This window comes from Lepeophtheirus salmonis, unplaced genomic scaffold, assembly GCF_016086655.4.
Source record: "Lepeophtheirus salmonis unplaced genomic scaffold, UVic_Lsal_1.4 unplaced_contig_532_pilon, whole genome shotgun sequence".
Classification (NCBI taxonomy): Eukaryota; Metazoa; Arthropoda; class Copepoda; order Siphonostomatoida; family Caligidae; genus Lepeophtheirus; species Lepeophtheirus salmonis.
Genome location: NW_027294777.1, coordinates 1 through 14,718, shown reverse-complemented (window position 1 = coordinate 14,718; position 14,718 = coordinate 1). Strand labels below are relative to the sequence as shown.

General features: G+C 31.2%; 5 protein-coding genes and 1 long non-coding RNA gene across 8 annotated transcripts; all 6 read right to left on the bottom strand.

The window, feature by feature from the left end:
* Positions 1–1,468: 1,468 nt before the first annotated feature.
* On the bottom strand, positions 1,469–1,900 carry LOC121131402 (uncharacterized). Its single transcript, XR_005869047.2, has 2 exons — positions 1,642–1,900; positions 1,469–1,588 (listed from the first exon to the last, which is right to left on the bottom strand). It is a non-coding gene; the product is annotated as an uncharacterized lncRNA (long non-coding RNA).
* Positions 1,901–4,163: 2,263 nt separating this feature from the next.
* Positions 4,164–5,454, bottom strand: LOC121131398 (actin maturation protease). The gene is made up of 2 exons (XM_040726853.2): positions 5,273–5,454; positions 4,164–5,210 (listed from the first exon to the last, which is right to left on the bottom strand). Exons 1-2 carry the CDS (start codon positions 5,452–5,454, stop codon positions 4,553–4,555), a joined length of 840 nt encoding a protein of 279 aa, XP_040582787.1. The 3' UTR covers positions 4,164–4,552.
* TyrRS-m (Tyrosine--tRNA ligase, mitochondrial) lies at positions 5,430–9,826 on the bottom strand. 3 transcript variants are annotated; one of them, XR_005869046.2, is made up of 4 exons: positions 9,643–9,826; positions 6,699–7,069; positions 5,522–6,634; positions 5,430–5,455 (listed from the first exon to the last, which is right to left on the bottom strand). XR_005869046.2 is itself a non-coding variant. In XM_040726851.2 (3 exons), the coding sequence occupies exons 2-3, from the start codon at positions 7,052–7,054 to the stop codon at positions 5,599–5,601; spliced, it is 1,392 nt and encodes a 463-aa protein (XP_040582785.1). In that variant the 5' UTR covers positions 7,055–7,069; positions 9,643–9,826; the 3' UTR covers positions 5,454–5,598. The 3 variants fall into 3 exon arrangements, 2 of the variants coding, with proteins under 2 accessions (XP_040582785.1, XP_071750044.1); XM_040726851.2 differs by having other exon boundaries at positions 5,454–6,634; XM_071893943.1 differs by lacking the exon at positions 9,643–9,826 and adding an exon at positions 7,177–7,315 and having other exon boundaries at positions 5,454–6,634.
* On the bottom strand, positions 7,071–7,970 carry LOC121131399 (thiamine pyrophosphokinase 1). Its single transcript, XM_040726854.2, is given in 2 exon segments — positions 7,071–7,610; positions 7,613–7,970. Coding segments are annotated over 2 exon segments (738 nt in total). The 3' UTR covers positions 7,071–7,230.
* LOC121131401 (FK506-binding protein 59) lies at positions 8,368–9,222 on the bottom strand. Its single transcript, XM_040726856.1, has one exon. The coding sequence runs from the start codon at positions 9,220–9,222 to the stop codon at positions 8,368–8,370; it is 855 nt and encodes a 284-aa protein (XP_040582790.1).
* A 1,150-nt stretch (positions 9,827–10,976) lies between the features above and the next one.
* Positions 10,977–14,162, bottom strand: LOC121131400 (SID1 transmembrane family member 1). Its single transcript, XM_040726855.2, has 3 exons — positions 13,947–14,162; positions 13,302–13,886; positions 10,977–13,235 (listed from the first exon to the last, which is right to left on the bottom strand). The coding sequence occupies exons 1-3, from the start codon at positions 13,963–13,965 to the stop codon at positions 11,218–11,220; spliced, it is 2,622 nt and encodes an 873-aa protein (XP_040582789.1). The 5' UTR covers positions 13,966–14,162; the 3' UTR covers positions 10,977–11,217.
* Positions 14,163–14,718: the final 556 nt, after the last annotated feature.

Sequence of the window (14,718 nt, the reverse complement as noted above, 5' to 3'; positions counted from 1 at the left end):
ATCTCTTACAAAATTAGTAACTGAGCGGGAGCGCGTTCAGGATTTTCTGAGTGGACTAATGCTCTGATATTAAGTCATTATCTTTTAAAACTAAGGAGTGTAATTAACAAAAATATGGTTCTACATATCTCAAAATAAAGTTTATATACTTTTGTATACTTTCATTGACAAAAGAAAAACACGTTGTTTGAAACGTCGTTATGTGCTAAATTGCTAAGTTTTTTTTCTTTAGTAAAATTGATAGCTATAACAATCAATTAAAAATGTTAAATACTTTAAAAGATTAATTATTATCATAGTACATTCACATGTTTTGTGGAATGTAAAATTTATCATGACTCATGAGGGCCACTATCGATATTTTTACTGGTATATTCCTATCATCATTTCCTGTTTTTACTATTATACATACTGGTACATAGTTTTTTTTTATGGCTTCCATGCAACAATAGTTTTCATATTTCATCATGCCAAACCTAGTTATTTTGCAAGAATGAAGAACTAGAAGATTATTTCATTCAAGGAGGTAACCATAATGTGTTCATTGAAACCTATCAAGGTATTTTAGCTAAATTAGAAAACAAGTTATATTTTTGGAAAATGTAAAAAGATACTGAGCAAGGATTTACAACACGAACAAACAAAAAAAGTACACTGTATTTTCTTTTCGGATATCGATTTTTATTTTTATTTTCCTATAAAACAAGGCAACAACAAAAAAACTGAGTAATTTTTTAATACATTTAGGACCATCACTATATTTTTTACCTAATTTATATTAATTTTATATTAATATAGATCCACAAAGACCCCCTACCAGAAAACAAAGAATACATTTTAATAAACATTACAAACATGTCATATTTTATTAGTCTTATCTAGGAATGACACTTAAAGCCCCCTAAGTATGCTTAGTATTGCATGTGTTTTTTAAAATCCAAACTCTTATTTTGAAAATTAGTATGAATGAATTTCTTTTTTGCTTTTACTTACTATTATTTATTCGAATGGAGATATTTATATTGACGTTTTCCTGTATTAAACCAGACTGGAATATTAATCAAGATGTACCTCAGTACAAAAAAATAAATAGTGTTAATGATGGCACTCTGTTTAAGTTATAGTAGACCTAATATTTAAGAAAAAGACGATTCAATCGAGTAATGATTATTCAAATTTCTAGTAGCATTAAATTTTTGAAAGTAAAAAGCAGCAGATTAATTAAAATTTAATTAATTTTTTATATTATAATTTAAAAAAATTATATAAAGTATTTTGTCGCATAACTTAATAGCTATCAAATGATATATTATATTTTGTATCCTCGAATTACGTATTACAATTCAAAACACATGGGTCTTCAGGACAACCTTTGATAAAATCCATCAGAGAAAAGAGCTCGTTTTAAAACTAAAAAGTCACATTTTTAAACAGAAAATAAACATTTAATATTTTATAGTAATGCACATTACATATTTTTATTAAAAAAATTCAAAAGAACATCTATTAGAAACATATATTAAGGCGAAATATCCTTGTCGTAAAATGGCAAAATTACCTACTGCTATTGTTTCATGCAAACATTCCTCTGAAAAAAACAACGAAAAAGGATTAGTTGATAGTTGGCCTGGAACCATTTACCCCGAATCCGTGAGTTCGTTCATTTTCCGAATAATTTGAATATGGAACGATATCTTAAACACATTTAACATTTTTTTACAATGCGATAATTTTTCCTTAATGAATACAAAAACTCCTTGATTTGGGGGAAGGGCTACATCCCTTCCAGCCCGCTCTTGTTCATGCCATCCTGGGAAAGGGAAACGTCAACAGCTGATAAAATACTGTCTAAATTTTTTTATCTATCCGGGAGGCAACACGTTCCTTCTCAATTATTGTAAAAGACATTATATTCCATCATATTATACCACTATTTACAGAAGAATCTTTGAGCAAATCTTGAAGCATACCCTTTTTTTTAAAAAGATTATAGTAGTGCCTTATTTGTATTTTAAAAAATAATACTAAATTGTTGGAAATTATTTTTCAAAAAAAAAAAAAAAAAATATTATTTCAAGAGTTACAGTTAGACAATAAATTACTCATTTTGTCTGTAATTAATCACTATTAATAAGAAAAATGATAATTATTTCAATTGAATTTCAGCTTTTGAGGTGAATTTTTATTTATGGGTTCATTTTTTAGTTATACTACTACCAAGTTATCGAATTAAAAAATAAAAAATAAATTGAGTGTACTTGTAATACTCTAAGTTAATAAAGTTTTCATCTGTAGAGTAATCGAAAATAGTTATAATCTTAAAAATAAAGATTACTATAATCTTTTAAAAAAAGGGTATAGTTAGACTTTTGATCAAAATGGTTTGATATGATGTACATGTTTCACAATAATTGAGTTAGCACGGCGTTATCTTACTAAGACAAAATTGGATAGTTATTTACGGAATCTGTTTTTTTTTTAAATGAACAAATATTGATTATTCAATTTGTAAAGGGTTCCGCACGATTCTATTGGGGGAGTATTTTTGTAAGCTTAAAATTTTTGGCCCGGCCCTGAATTTTGTATACAAAAAAATCCTTTAAAAAATTCCCTTCCAGTTTCCCATTTTGATTTTTTACTCAAAAGGGATCATTTTTCCATAACAAATACAAAATTTCTTTGACTAAGGGGAGGAAGCTACAGCTCCTTTAGGCCTACCCCTTCTGACGTCCCTGTTTTAGCTCCGAATATGTCATATAATGTAATACTCCATAGGTACATATAAATCATTCTAAGATAGATCATTAATACTTAATACGTTTTTGAAAGTATATCTGCTAATAACTAGAAAAAAATTGCTACCATATGTTAAGTTATTAACCCTTGCCTGGACATGTCCTCGTTTTATATCCTGTCCAGAGCGTCCAGGCACTTTTTTAAATTAATAAAATGTACGGTTAAGTCAATTTTCAGGACGTGCTAAGAGAGTTATTGTTCTCCCTAACTTAATATATAATAAGGATTTTCTGTAATAATAAAAAAATATATAATAAAAGTTAATTTAAAAATGCAGAAAAAATTAAATTTAATATTAAATTTTAATAATTTCAAAATATTTACCTTCCTCCCCCTCCCTTCCGAAAACTGACACTAATTGGGACGCACGTTGTTTTTTTTTCTATCAAAATATAGAAACTTTAGCTGCATTATTGTAAATTCTGAAAAATAGCCCCTGTTCCGCGTCTCCGGACTAGTATAACTTAAGATATCAATCGACAGAGGTCAATGAATTCCCATTTAATATTTTATTTATTTTTTTCTCTTGTCATAATGTGGAGATCAGAGTCCCCATACGAGGATTAAAGAATCGAATATTTAAAAAAAATATCTGCAATTTTCCAAATTTTTCTCAACTCTGCAGAATAGTTCTAATACTTCTTAATGTTTCCTTAATATAGAGATATAAAAAAAGTTACAAGTTCAGTTGGTAGTAATTAGTTAGCTAGCCAATTCTTCACAAATGCAGGATTACTTTTTAATAATAGCAATGTGTTCACATTGAATTCAACAAGGCAACGTTCAGAAAACTAATATATTCGATATTTTATAAAAGTAGTACAAAATCGACAGCTGAAAAAAATGAAAAATTCTAGGTAAATTGTTATTTTAAAGTTGGAATCGAATAACGCCGATAAGACCTTTTCTTTTTTTATTTGACAATTTCTTCATATCCAAGGTAAATAGAAATTTCATATCCTTTCTTAATTACATATTTTTAAAAATAAAAATTATTTTCTGGTAAAGCTGAGGCTGAATCAATGTAAATTCAAAATCAGAAAACCCAAATAGATGAATAAAGCAATAAGAACAATTTTATTAAATACTAATTAACTACAGAAAAGGTTAATTCCTAACCTTTCCATCGCTGTGGAGCCCAGCCTTAACATTTTTAATATCTTACAGAAAATAAAATATGCTCAACCATATAATATTTCAATAACACAATACACTTTTATATTCAATTTATTATTTAATTTTGATTAATTATTATCATATACTAAGTAGATTGGATTTTATAACACAACTACTCAAAAATAATACTGATATTTATGTAATGAATAGATTTGTCCAAAGAAATTCACATCAATAAGTACAGATTAAAATAATTTTGAATACATAAATATATTCTTAATAAAATCAATCTCATTGATAGTAAATAACATGTTAATTTAATCACACAAAAATTCTGACAATTAGGGAGTTAATTAAACTTAATTTAGCTGGTAAATCTTGTGATTGTGCATCCCACAAGAAGAAATATATTAGTAAGTACCTATATAATTTAAAAAATATAATATCTTATAATTAAAAATAGATTAGTCAATAGGAATCTACAATACATGTTAATTAAAAAAGTGAGGGTTACGTATTATAATTGTACTGGTATCAGCAATCAAAATTAAAACAATCCTTTCAAGACTTTATCATTCTGATTTATAAAATTGCAGTAAGTTAAAATTTTCATTTAACAAAAAAAGTTTCCATAGTTTTTTTATAAATTCCTAGATCTGAGACAAACAATCTTGTTTGCTAAAGTATTTTGCATTCCCTCTGGTGGCAAAACATACTCAATGCTCGACTTTCCATACTCTTTTAAGTTACAATTACTTTTAAACAAACTTAATACATCAAATAGCATGATCCATTTGCTTTTCGATTGTCTACCAATTAAATAAAATGAATTCGTTGATATCTTTTGATACATTGTAAGTAATTCATTTGAGTTAATGTCTTTAGGGACTTTGTACATAACATCAGCAGAAGAAGTTAAAGAGAAAATTTTAGGAAAAGGGGGAGATTGAGAATGATCTATGAAGAGAACACCAAAGATCACAGCCCAATGTGCTTTCAGTCCATCCTTTAAGCACGGGTAATTATTATAGTCACTATCATATGGAATTAGAAATAAGGATTTATTATCAATGATTTCTTCTAAGAAAAATTGTAATGAAAAGTTTGAATCGAAGGGCAGGACTTCCGCTTTTAATGAAGGAATAGTCTTTTCAGCCAAGATTGCAATGTTCTTCGCTGAAAACATTTCTCCTTTCTTAGAAAACCCATAGTTTATTGCATAGGATTGAATGTCTCTAACAGATGGCGGAGAAGACTCGAACCTATGACCAGCCATCCATAAAGCAACCATTCCACACCTGGAAAAGACGTTATAAATTATACCTTAGCTACAATTACTTTAAGAAGTATGTATTCTTACTGGGGTCCATCTTGTAAAGCAGAGGGAATATTATCATTCCAATAGCCCACAAGATAATTCACATTATCATCCGGCTTTTTGGAACATGTAAGGCATTTAGCCTTAAAGCATATTTCTTCTATGATGTCTCTAGTTCGGTCTTTTACATGGGTTTGAATCTGTTTTGGAGATTTCAAATTCATTCTATAAAAAAATATATAGATAATTTATGATGAGAATAGATTATTAAGCTCTCCCAATAATTTTTACAAGCATTATATTTCATTGACAAACAATCAACTTGTACAATTTATAGATTATACTCAGTTTTTTGGGTATGTTTTCTATCATAACGTCCATTCAATGATGAAATAGTTTCTTTTGCCAACACGCACCAATGACACATTGTTTTTCAAAATTTGATATTCTGGAAGGATAATTTCATCGATATTTGATTTACGTTCATGATTTATGTAGAATCCTCCCGCAGAAACAACTCGTATAGCATCTGCTTCACTCCTAAAACAGTTAATCTTTTTAGCCAAATCTAATACTGAAATTCCATTCTCATATAAGAGTCTTATGTAAGGAGCTTGTTTAAAAATGTCTTTGAGATCAAGGGCATTTATTTCACTTAATGCATTTAAATCGTTGTGAAATATGATTTGAGTTGTTTTAAGAGCTTTCTCCAGGCCTTCTTGACCATGCACTAAAAGCGTGATATCTTCAGCCAAAGCACTTTGCATTTTACGTACTGTTCCAGACTCAATGAGATCATTTATTTCTTTTAACGGACGAAATGTAAAGAGAGGTAGTAATTTAGCAGCTTGTTGATCCGTTTGCCTCAAAAAAAATTGGTAAAGCTCATAGGGTGTGGTGAGATCTTTAGATAGCCAAACAGCATTTCCCTCTGATTTACCGAACTTTTCACCCGAGTCCGTCGTAACTAGAGGAATAGTGATTCCAAATACCTCACTCTTCTTACTATTAGAATAGTAACGACTAATAAATTCATGACCAGCATATATATTACCCATTTGATCACTTCCTCCAATCTGAAAGCGACAGTCATAGTTTTGAAGGAGATAAAGCCAATCATATGCTTGAAATGTCTGGTAAGAAAATTCAGTAAAACTAAACCCTTGATCGTTTTCCAATCTGGATTTTACATTTTGTCTACTTAACATACGACAAACCCGCATGTGACGCCCAACATTCGTCATAAAATCCACAACGTTCATCTTTCTATACCAATTATCATTATCAAGGAGAATAAGTGGCTCAAGTTCTTCTTGTTTGTGGGAGAAATATTTTTTGTAGTTATTAAATATATTTTGAATGTTCTGACTTATCCCTTCAACATTTTTTTCAACAGTTTCCTCACTAAAAGTATGAAATAAATAAAAGATTGTACATAATAAATTTAAAAAAACAAATAATTATTGACCTTAATAGGGATCTTTCTTCTTTTTTGCCACTTGGATCTCCGATTCGACCAGTTGCTCCTCCTATAAGTGCAATAGCTCGATGGCCTCCTCTTTGAGCATGAATCAAGGAAATGAGAATTAATAGATTGCCGACATGCAAACTAGAAGCAGTAGGATCAAAGCCCGCATATACTGTCCTCGGTTTTTCTAAAAGATATGAAGCCACTTTGTCAACGTCATCACTTGGAAAGATCTCTTGAATCAATCCTCTATGAGTGAGAGCTAAGAGATTTTTCTCCTTTTTTGCTACTTTATAACATCGAATGGAAGTAAAAAATAAGGATTTTGATGAATGAAGTCGAAACGGTAAATTCATTGTCCTGAGTTAACTCTGAAAAAATATTCAAGTAAAAATTAGATTTTACTATTAATTAATTCACATACAAATGTATTTTATTATTATATTTGGTTATAAAACAAAGAATGGGCCTTGCATACCTATATAATTAATATGTTGTAATAAAATGAACAGTATATAGGTACATTAAAAAACTAAATACCCATCCCGCTAATGTTCAGTAATAAGTCTCCAGATGTTTTGATTATCATTAAGCCATTTCCATCAACTTCATTTGATGTACTAACAAGTTCTCCAAAAGCCAATCTGCCATTATCTAAATTCCAACGCAGTCCGGTAGTTGAAATAGAATCAATAGGTGTCCCGATTGGAATGAGCCCCACATAGGTTTTGTTTTTATTTGGAATATACTCAATTCTGGATTCACCAGGGTTTAAGAGCCAAGAAATTGAATTCGAATTCACTAAATATATTGAAGAATCTGAGCCAAGAATGGTTTTTGCATGGAAGAGTGTTTCAATGTTACCAAATATCTGGTCGAGCCTTCCAGAATGTTGAACATGTACAAAAAAGATTTCAAATCCTGTCGTCTCTTCTTAATTTCAATTAAACATTTAGTAAAATCCGTGAAGTCTTGATCAGGAGTATGAACAATAGAACTAATTCCTCTAGATTTGTAGTAAGACAAAGTTTCCTGAGTAACAGAGTCAAAATCCCCACTTATAAGATCAGGGTCAGGGATATCTTCCGATTCACCTACGAATTCCTTCCATCGATCCGTTCCTCCATCCACTGTGGCTCGGAACGAAGCCTTCTTCCAAAAGGAATATATTGTTTCCTCAACAGGATCGATGGGTGTGTTCAAAATAATAGCAGCGTAAGGCTCTCGGTCCAATATTTTGGATAAATTCCAAGATAAGTTGTTGGTCTCCATATTTTATCTTGCGTACTCTATTAATTGTACTACTTGAAAGAGAAAATGACAATCAAGACTATGTCTATCTAAGTGAATGTCCTTACATATTATGCAAGTTACTATATATAAGAACTCTGCCCTCGTTTAGTCAATAATTTTAATATAGATAAAGTTGATGCCTACACCTCAAATTTAAGTAGCTATGAAATAAAATATTTTCTTCCTTTTTTTTTCTTTTTTTATGAAAGAATCAAGTATGTATAGCAAGTCACTTTGCAATAAATACTTCTTCAAACGACTGTAAAAATAAGAACTATCGCATCTCAATAAAAGAATTCATTGAAAAAATATGGGAAGGATGTCTAACAAAATATATTCATTAATATAGTACATATAATTTATAAAAAGAGATATTTCAAGTTTGAGACATCAATCCTTTCATGAGGAGTTTGCTCATTTTTTCGTTGTAGTTCTTGACCTTAGTCCGAAGAACTTGAAGTTTCTCTTGAGCGGCTTTATTCTCAGGCTCAAGCTCTAATACTTTCTTCAAGTCTCTTTTAGCTTCATTGAAATCATTTTTCTCAACAAAGGCAACACCACGTCGATATAGAAGTTTCACATTTTGAGGATTGTCATCTTTTAGAATGACAGAAGCAAGTTCAACTACTCTATTAAAATTTCTCCATCGAAAATGGCAGGCCACTATGTTACTCACAGAGTTCCAGTATAGTTTCTTGCACTCAGAATTGCTTTGATGTAGAGCCATAAGTGCTGCCGCCTTCCGATAATTATGAAACGCATCCACAGTATGAAACTCCTTAAACAGTGAGGTACCGGAAGACAGTAAATCCTTAGAAAACCCTAATTTCCTTTCATGAGACCAATTTTTCAAAGGAACTGAGTCAGATACAGTGTCTAATTGAAAAATGACATCAATTTGACCAGAAGTGACTTCATTTTTACCTCCTTCAAGTTTCTCTTCTATTGTAATAATAAAGGTAAAGCGAGACTTTTCTCCAATGTACATGGATTTGACAGCATCCTCAACGTTACGATCCACCTCATTGTCTGCCATACCTAAGACAAACGATGAAGGAGTCTGAACAATGAGCTTCGTTCTTTTAGAAATATCAATCCCAGACACATGTGGTGGATTTTCATAACTAATAGTTACATTAGAACCAAATCTGGGGCAATCTAACTCCGTGTCACCTTCCTTTTCAACGACTTTAAAGATGGAACAATCGGCACTTCCCCAATGCCGTCCCATTTTTTATAATTATATATCTTTTTTGAATGGGATTTTTCTTACTATTGATCACCCCTTTATTTTTCGTTATATGCAGACTCAGAAACTGAAATATCCTCCAGGGCTCTGAAACATAGAGAATAAAGTATACGAGACTTGAATATTTCATTTTCTAATGAACAATAATAAAGAAGAATAAAGGGGCTCACTTCAAAAAAATCGGTGCTATAATTTATAAGTAAATCAAACCACAAACTTCATCTTGAAAATAATAATAGTACATCTGCAAATTCTTTCAATAGGGGTCAAAAAATGTATAACTAACTATTAAAATTAAATCAAAGAACCCGAATCAAATTTAAAATTTCTAGTTACAATTTAGTTATTAAAGTCAAAATATCATGAAATAAAACTTAATTATGTGTAGTAATAATGACTTACTTTTACATGAGAAAAGGATTCTCAAGTATGCAGATTTGATGGCTCCCAGAGGAAATCTGTAATTTCTAATTACTTATAGTCAGATAAATATATCAAATATCAATATGCATATCTTAGTAATAACGAAAAGGCGTGCGACAAGGATTTATAATTGACTGAAATTGAAAAGTGGAAAAATATGAGACCTCTTTGTACAAATAAAGTATGATTTGATTTTTGTACAATCTACCCAACATGAAATGTAGGGAAGACCGAGATAGTTATTGTTTTTGGCTCAATTACTCGACTTTTAGACTCCCCAAATATACCCAAAAACCTAAATATGTTTAAAGATTATATGAACGAGTAGTTTTTCCACTGATTTCAATTGAATCCAACAATCAAATGTCTCTGCAGCCAGTTAAAAAAAAATATCCAGTTTGAGTTACAAATTAAGAAAATTAGACTGAATAATATTTTTTTATGAATAAATAATAGAATTTTCATTATGTTTATTTATAAGTTATAAATAATAAATTTATTTAATTATTAAATAAATTATAACTAACTTTCAATAAATTATAGTAAGTTAAAATATGATTAGATATATATTTATAGATTTCTAATCTGTATTAAAGATCGGAGGACTCTAAAAAAACTTATTCAAGGCCCTGTTCTGCCTAAGAACATGCTAGATTATAATTACATACAATAATAAAAAAGAATAAACAATTGAGGAAAGTTGCAACAGATGTTTACGAAGGGGAGAGTTGCAACACATGTTGCAACCCTTTCGTACGTACTGAGCGTTACAATATCTCAAATTTTTCCTCACAGAGTTAATTTTAGATTTTAATAAAGTTAATTATATCAAATAGGTGATAGCAAAAGAATCAATCATTCAAGTAATATTATTTACAGTAACACCACTGAAAAACTGACAACATTTTCACAAAAGTAATGCTCCTCCAAAAAATTACTTTTATACCTCAAAATCAGTTTGTATCTAATATCTCGAAGAAAAGTTCCACGATAATTTACATTGCTATACGATTGTGGTGTAAATTATATGGTTGTAGGTTTTTTGATGTTCGAGAAAAGAGATTCTTGCAACTGTCCCCAGTCCCCCCTACTATAAAATTGTATAGCAGGTAATAAGTTACTGTTGGCCACATAAAATATTAGCTTTTCCTTTCTTTCTGGTTTTTTCATACATCTGTACAAACCAAAGTATGTAAATTTCCCCAGAAATTAAATAATATGAAATGGCCAATTACAGACAGGTCCAACTATTTAAGTTAGCGCTTATTAGTTTAATTTATATTGAAAAATGAATAAAGAGTTCAGTATAGTAGTAACATTAATTGAACATTTTTAATTATATAATACATGTAGATTCAATGAATGACAAATATGGCAAGAGTAAAAATTAAACATAAGCATCCTATGAGGTAAGATATACGGATACAATATGAAGATTAGGCAAAAAGCTTCGAAATATATATATTTTTTAAATACATATTTTTTTTTATAAATAAAACTTTGATTTTCAAAGATAAATATATTAAAATAAATAATATTAGAGAATTGGACTTATTAGAAAACATCAATTTCGTTTCTATTAGTATAAAGGAGGTCATCATCAATGGTTAGTAAGGAAATAAAGGCCGTGTAGACCCCTGTGGCTCCAAAGAAATGCCAGATATCATGATTATCATAGAAATCAAACCATGTACAATGAGAATTTAGATTTCGAGATTCAGCCGGACTTAAATTTCTATTGGCAGATCTAGATGAATATAAATAAAATCCTAGTCCTCCAAAAAGAATAGCTAATGATCCAAAAAACGTTCCAGTTGGAAATCGACATTTGTATGTTTTCCCACAAATAACAAAGACATGCAAGGGGTTAAATCGCGCAGAATCTGTGAAATTTTGTTTCACTATTTTTCGTATGATATAATATAGTAGATAGGCAAGTAAGTTTGCTGCTAAAATGAAGAGCACAACATGACTAAGACTCTTTTTAGGATCCTTGTACTTGGAAACAGCAGTATAAAGAGCATAAGTGATGTTTGCAATGGAGAATAAAATCCCCCAGATGAATCGTAATAAAAACAATGGTCCCTTGGAACATCTTTCCGAGTTCGAACAAAAACATTCAAAAAAGATGTGTTTGAAGAGAAGCCGTCCAATTATCCGATCAATTCTTCCCAAACCCATGAAATAGGAATCAATGGCAATGAATAATGTGGTAACAACGTAGAGAAGAAAAAATGGGAAATAAACCAACCAGCTGGATGTATAAAGGGCTAGGGCCTCTAATAAAACTAAGAAGCCAACAAATCCAAAAGTCGAGTAAGCATTTGCCGTAGCATCGGGATGACGGAATTGGTAAATTTTAATGATTGAAAGCACACAAATGATATACATCATTGTAGTATCGAATTGCAGAGACAAATTAGTTGGGCAAACATGATAACAAATACTGAATAGCCCTTGTGCCATGAGGGCAAAACCAAGAGCATGGAATATACTTAGTTGCTGAGGAATCCCTGTGCCCCCCATTTTGTTGTAATAATCGTTCAATGAGGAAGAGAGCTTGGATTTTTTAATGGCGACTAATACCATAAAAGACATCCCGTAAATAAAATATGAGGAATTGCTCACGATGTGATTAAAATCAGTGAATATAGAAAAGGGCTTAGAACACCTAAAATTATGATAGCAGATATCCTGACTCCCAGTATTTTCCTCTTGTGCTTTAGCAAGAAACACAAACTGAATAGCAGGAATGAAGTAAAACAATGTAATGAGAGGTAGAAGGTAAATATACACTCGTGAACGATTTCTTCTAAACCAATTATCCGTTGCAGATATCATGCTTAAATCCGAGATACGAGGACGATGTTTGAATCTCTTCATTCCTCTTTCAATCCTAATAGCTCTATTGGGTGCAGTAGATTTTCTCTCTTCCATTGCACTAAAACAATCACGATATAGAGTATAGGCTCTTTCATCCTCGTCCACTTCAAACTGTGGAGTTTCCTCACTTGATCGAATACCCATGACAGATGTCGCTTCCTCGGGTTCGCCTACAAAATCTGCTTCATCATATGTCTTGTAGTCCTTTGTTCCCACGATAAGACAAGAAATGAGTACGATAAATATCAAAAAACCAAGAGAGGCAAATATGGGCAACATATAGCTCAAATATCCGTCTCCTTTATGAACAACAATACTAATTTTTTTTGTTCTTACTCTACTCAAATCGTCATAATCATGGACAACGGAGGAACCAAGTGAGCATGGATAGTCATTGGGCATCACTACGACCGTCACAAAGAAAGGCTCAATGAAACTAAAAGTTCGGGCTCGAATCGTAATACTTGCTGACTTTAGTGCAGTTTGCCATGCATCAGATGTAACGACAGTTTCCGGTGAATTTTTCATTGGACATTTTCCTTCAGAGGCAGCTACGACAATGCATACGTCTTTTGTATTGAAATCAACAGAGTCTACATTAAGAACAAAATAGTCTCGATAAGAAGCACTAGGATTGATACGTAGTGTCACTGGCAGACCCGTGCTTACATCCATGATTTGAGTTTGACCTACAAATATTAAAAGCAAATGACAATTATAATGTCATAGAGCTATTTAGAATATCAGAGACTTACCCAATGGAAGATCTAAGGAAATGACCCTGATTTTGAATTTGAATGGGATGGCTGAAGGATAGCGGGTACGAGCTGAAAATGTAACGTAGCGATCGTCTCCAGGAGTAGGACATAAAAAAAGAGTTACCCTTTGCTCTAGAGAAGTATTTGATGCCAGAAGAACGGAGACGTTATCATAATGTGGCAAAGTTGCTGAAAGAACCTCATCACCATCCATTATGGAGAAATGGATTTGTCTACCAGGGTCCTCGTCTGAGACAGCAAAAGAGAGATCCAAGGCATATGTGAGTGAGGGATCATCTCCCGTATCAGGAAGAGTCCAATCCTTGATGAAAGGTGATTTAAGTGAAACAGATCCTTCATTTTCTTTCCCAATATCTCCCAAATTCCAGCTCTCTTCTTGGCAAAGAACTCTTCCGACGAATAGAACACAAAATGAAAGGATCTTCAACAAAAACATGATAGCGGCACATTTATTCCCGGACTCATAGCTCCTGAGGATATCTACATATAACAAACAAGAAAAACTCCTTGCGAGTTGTTTCACTTCCAAGGATTTCTTTTTCTTTATCAGCGCTAATGAAACTAATATAAATATTTGACACACTCAACTGATCTGATGCTACAGTAATACTGAATACTCACAGCTGCTAGTATATGTCATTGCCCTAGCTATCAGGCTGCTTTCGTGATTTCGTCATCCTTTTGGGCCTTTTGATGAGTAAATCATGGGAAACCCCTCTGCAGTTTAATTTTCAAATAACATCATTTTGTATTATTTATCAACTTTCGAAACAGAATTAAGATAAAAGTGTAATATAATTGTATGTTCTGCGTAATAAGAAGCTTTCTCCACAACTTATAATAATTATGTAATTCACTCTTCTTTCCTCTGGCTTTAGTAATCATTAAGTGTAATGCTCATATCATATTTCTCATTGATGCGTGTGTTAAATTAATTGAATAACACAAAGTTATTATACGAAGATAAATTGTTTAAGAGGAAAGATGCAATATTTGGTTGCCTTTTGAGCATTATCTTCAGCTACTTCTCCAGGTACACTTAAATTATTGTATTATGTGAGTCTACAGAAATGTAGAAAAATTACTTATAGTATCATTTTTACATTTTTTACTTTATAAAAATATGTAATTTGCGAAATGTAAGTATTTTAAACTGGAATGATGTAGGGGAGACCGAGATAGGTTGGTACATTTGTGTGGGGGGGTGAGTAGACTTTAAACGAAACTTTGACAATTTGGACAGAATGTTTTTTCTTAAAGCCATATTTTGTTATTACTTTTTCTAGAATGCACAAATTAACAAATAAAAAAAACTTGACAACAATTAATATCCTATAATTAAGGGTGATAATTTTGGTAAGAATAGAAAAGCGTGTGAGGAGAAATAAATAAA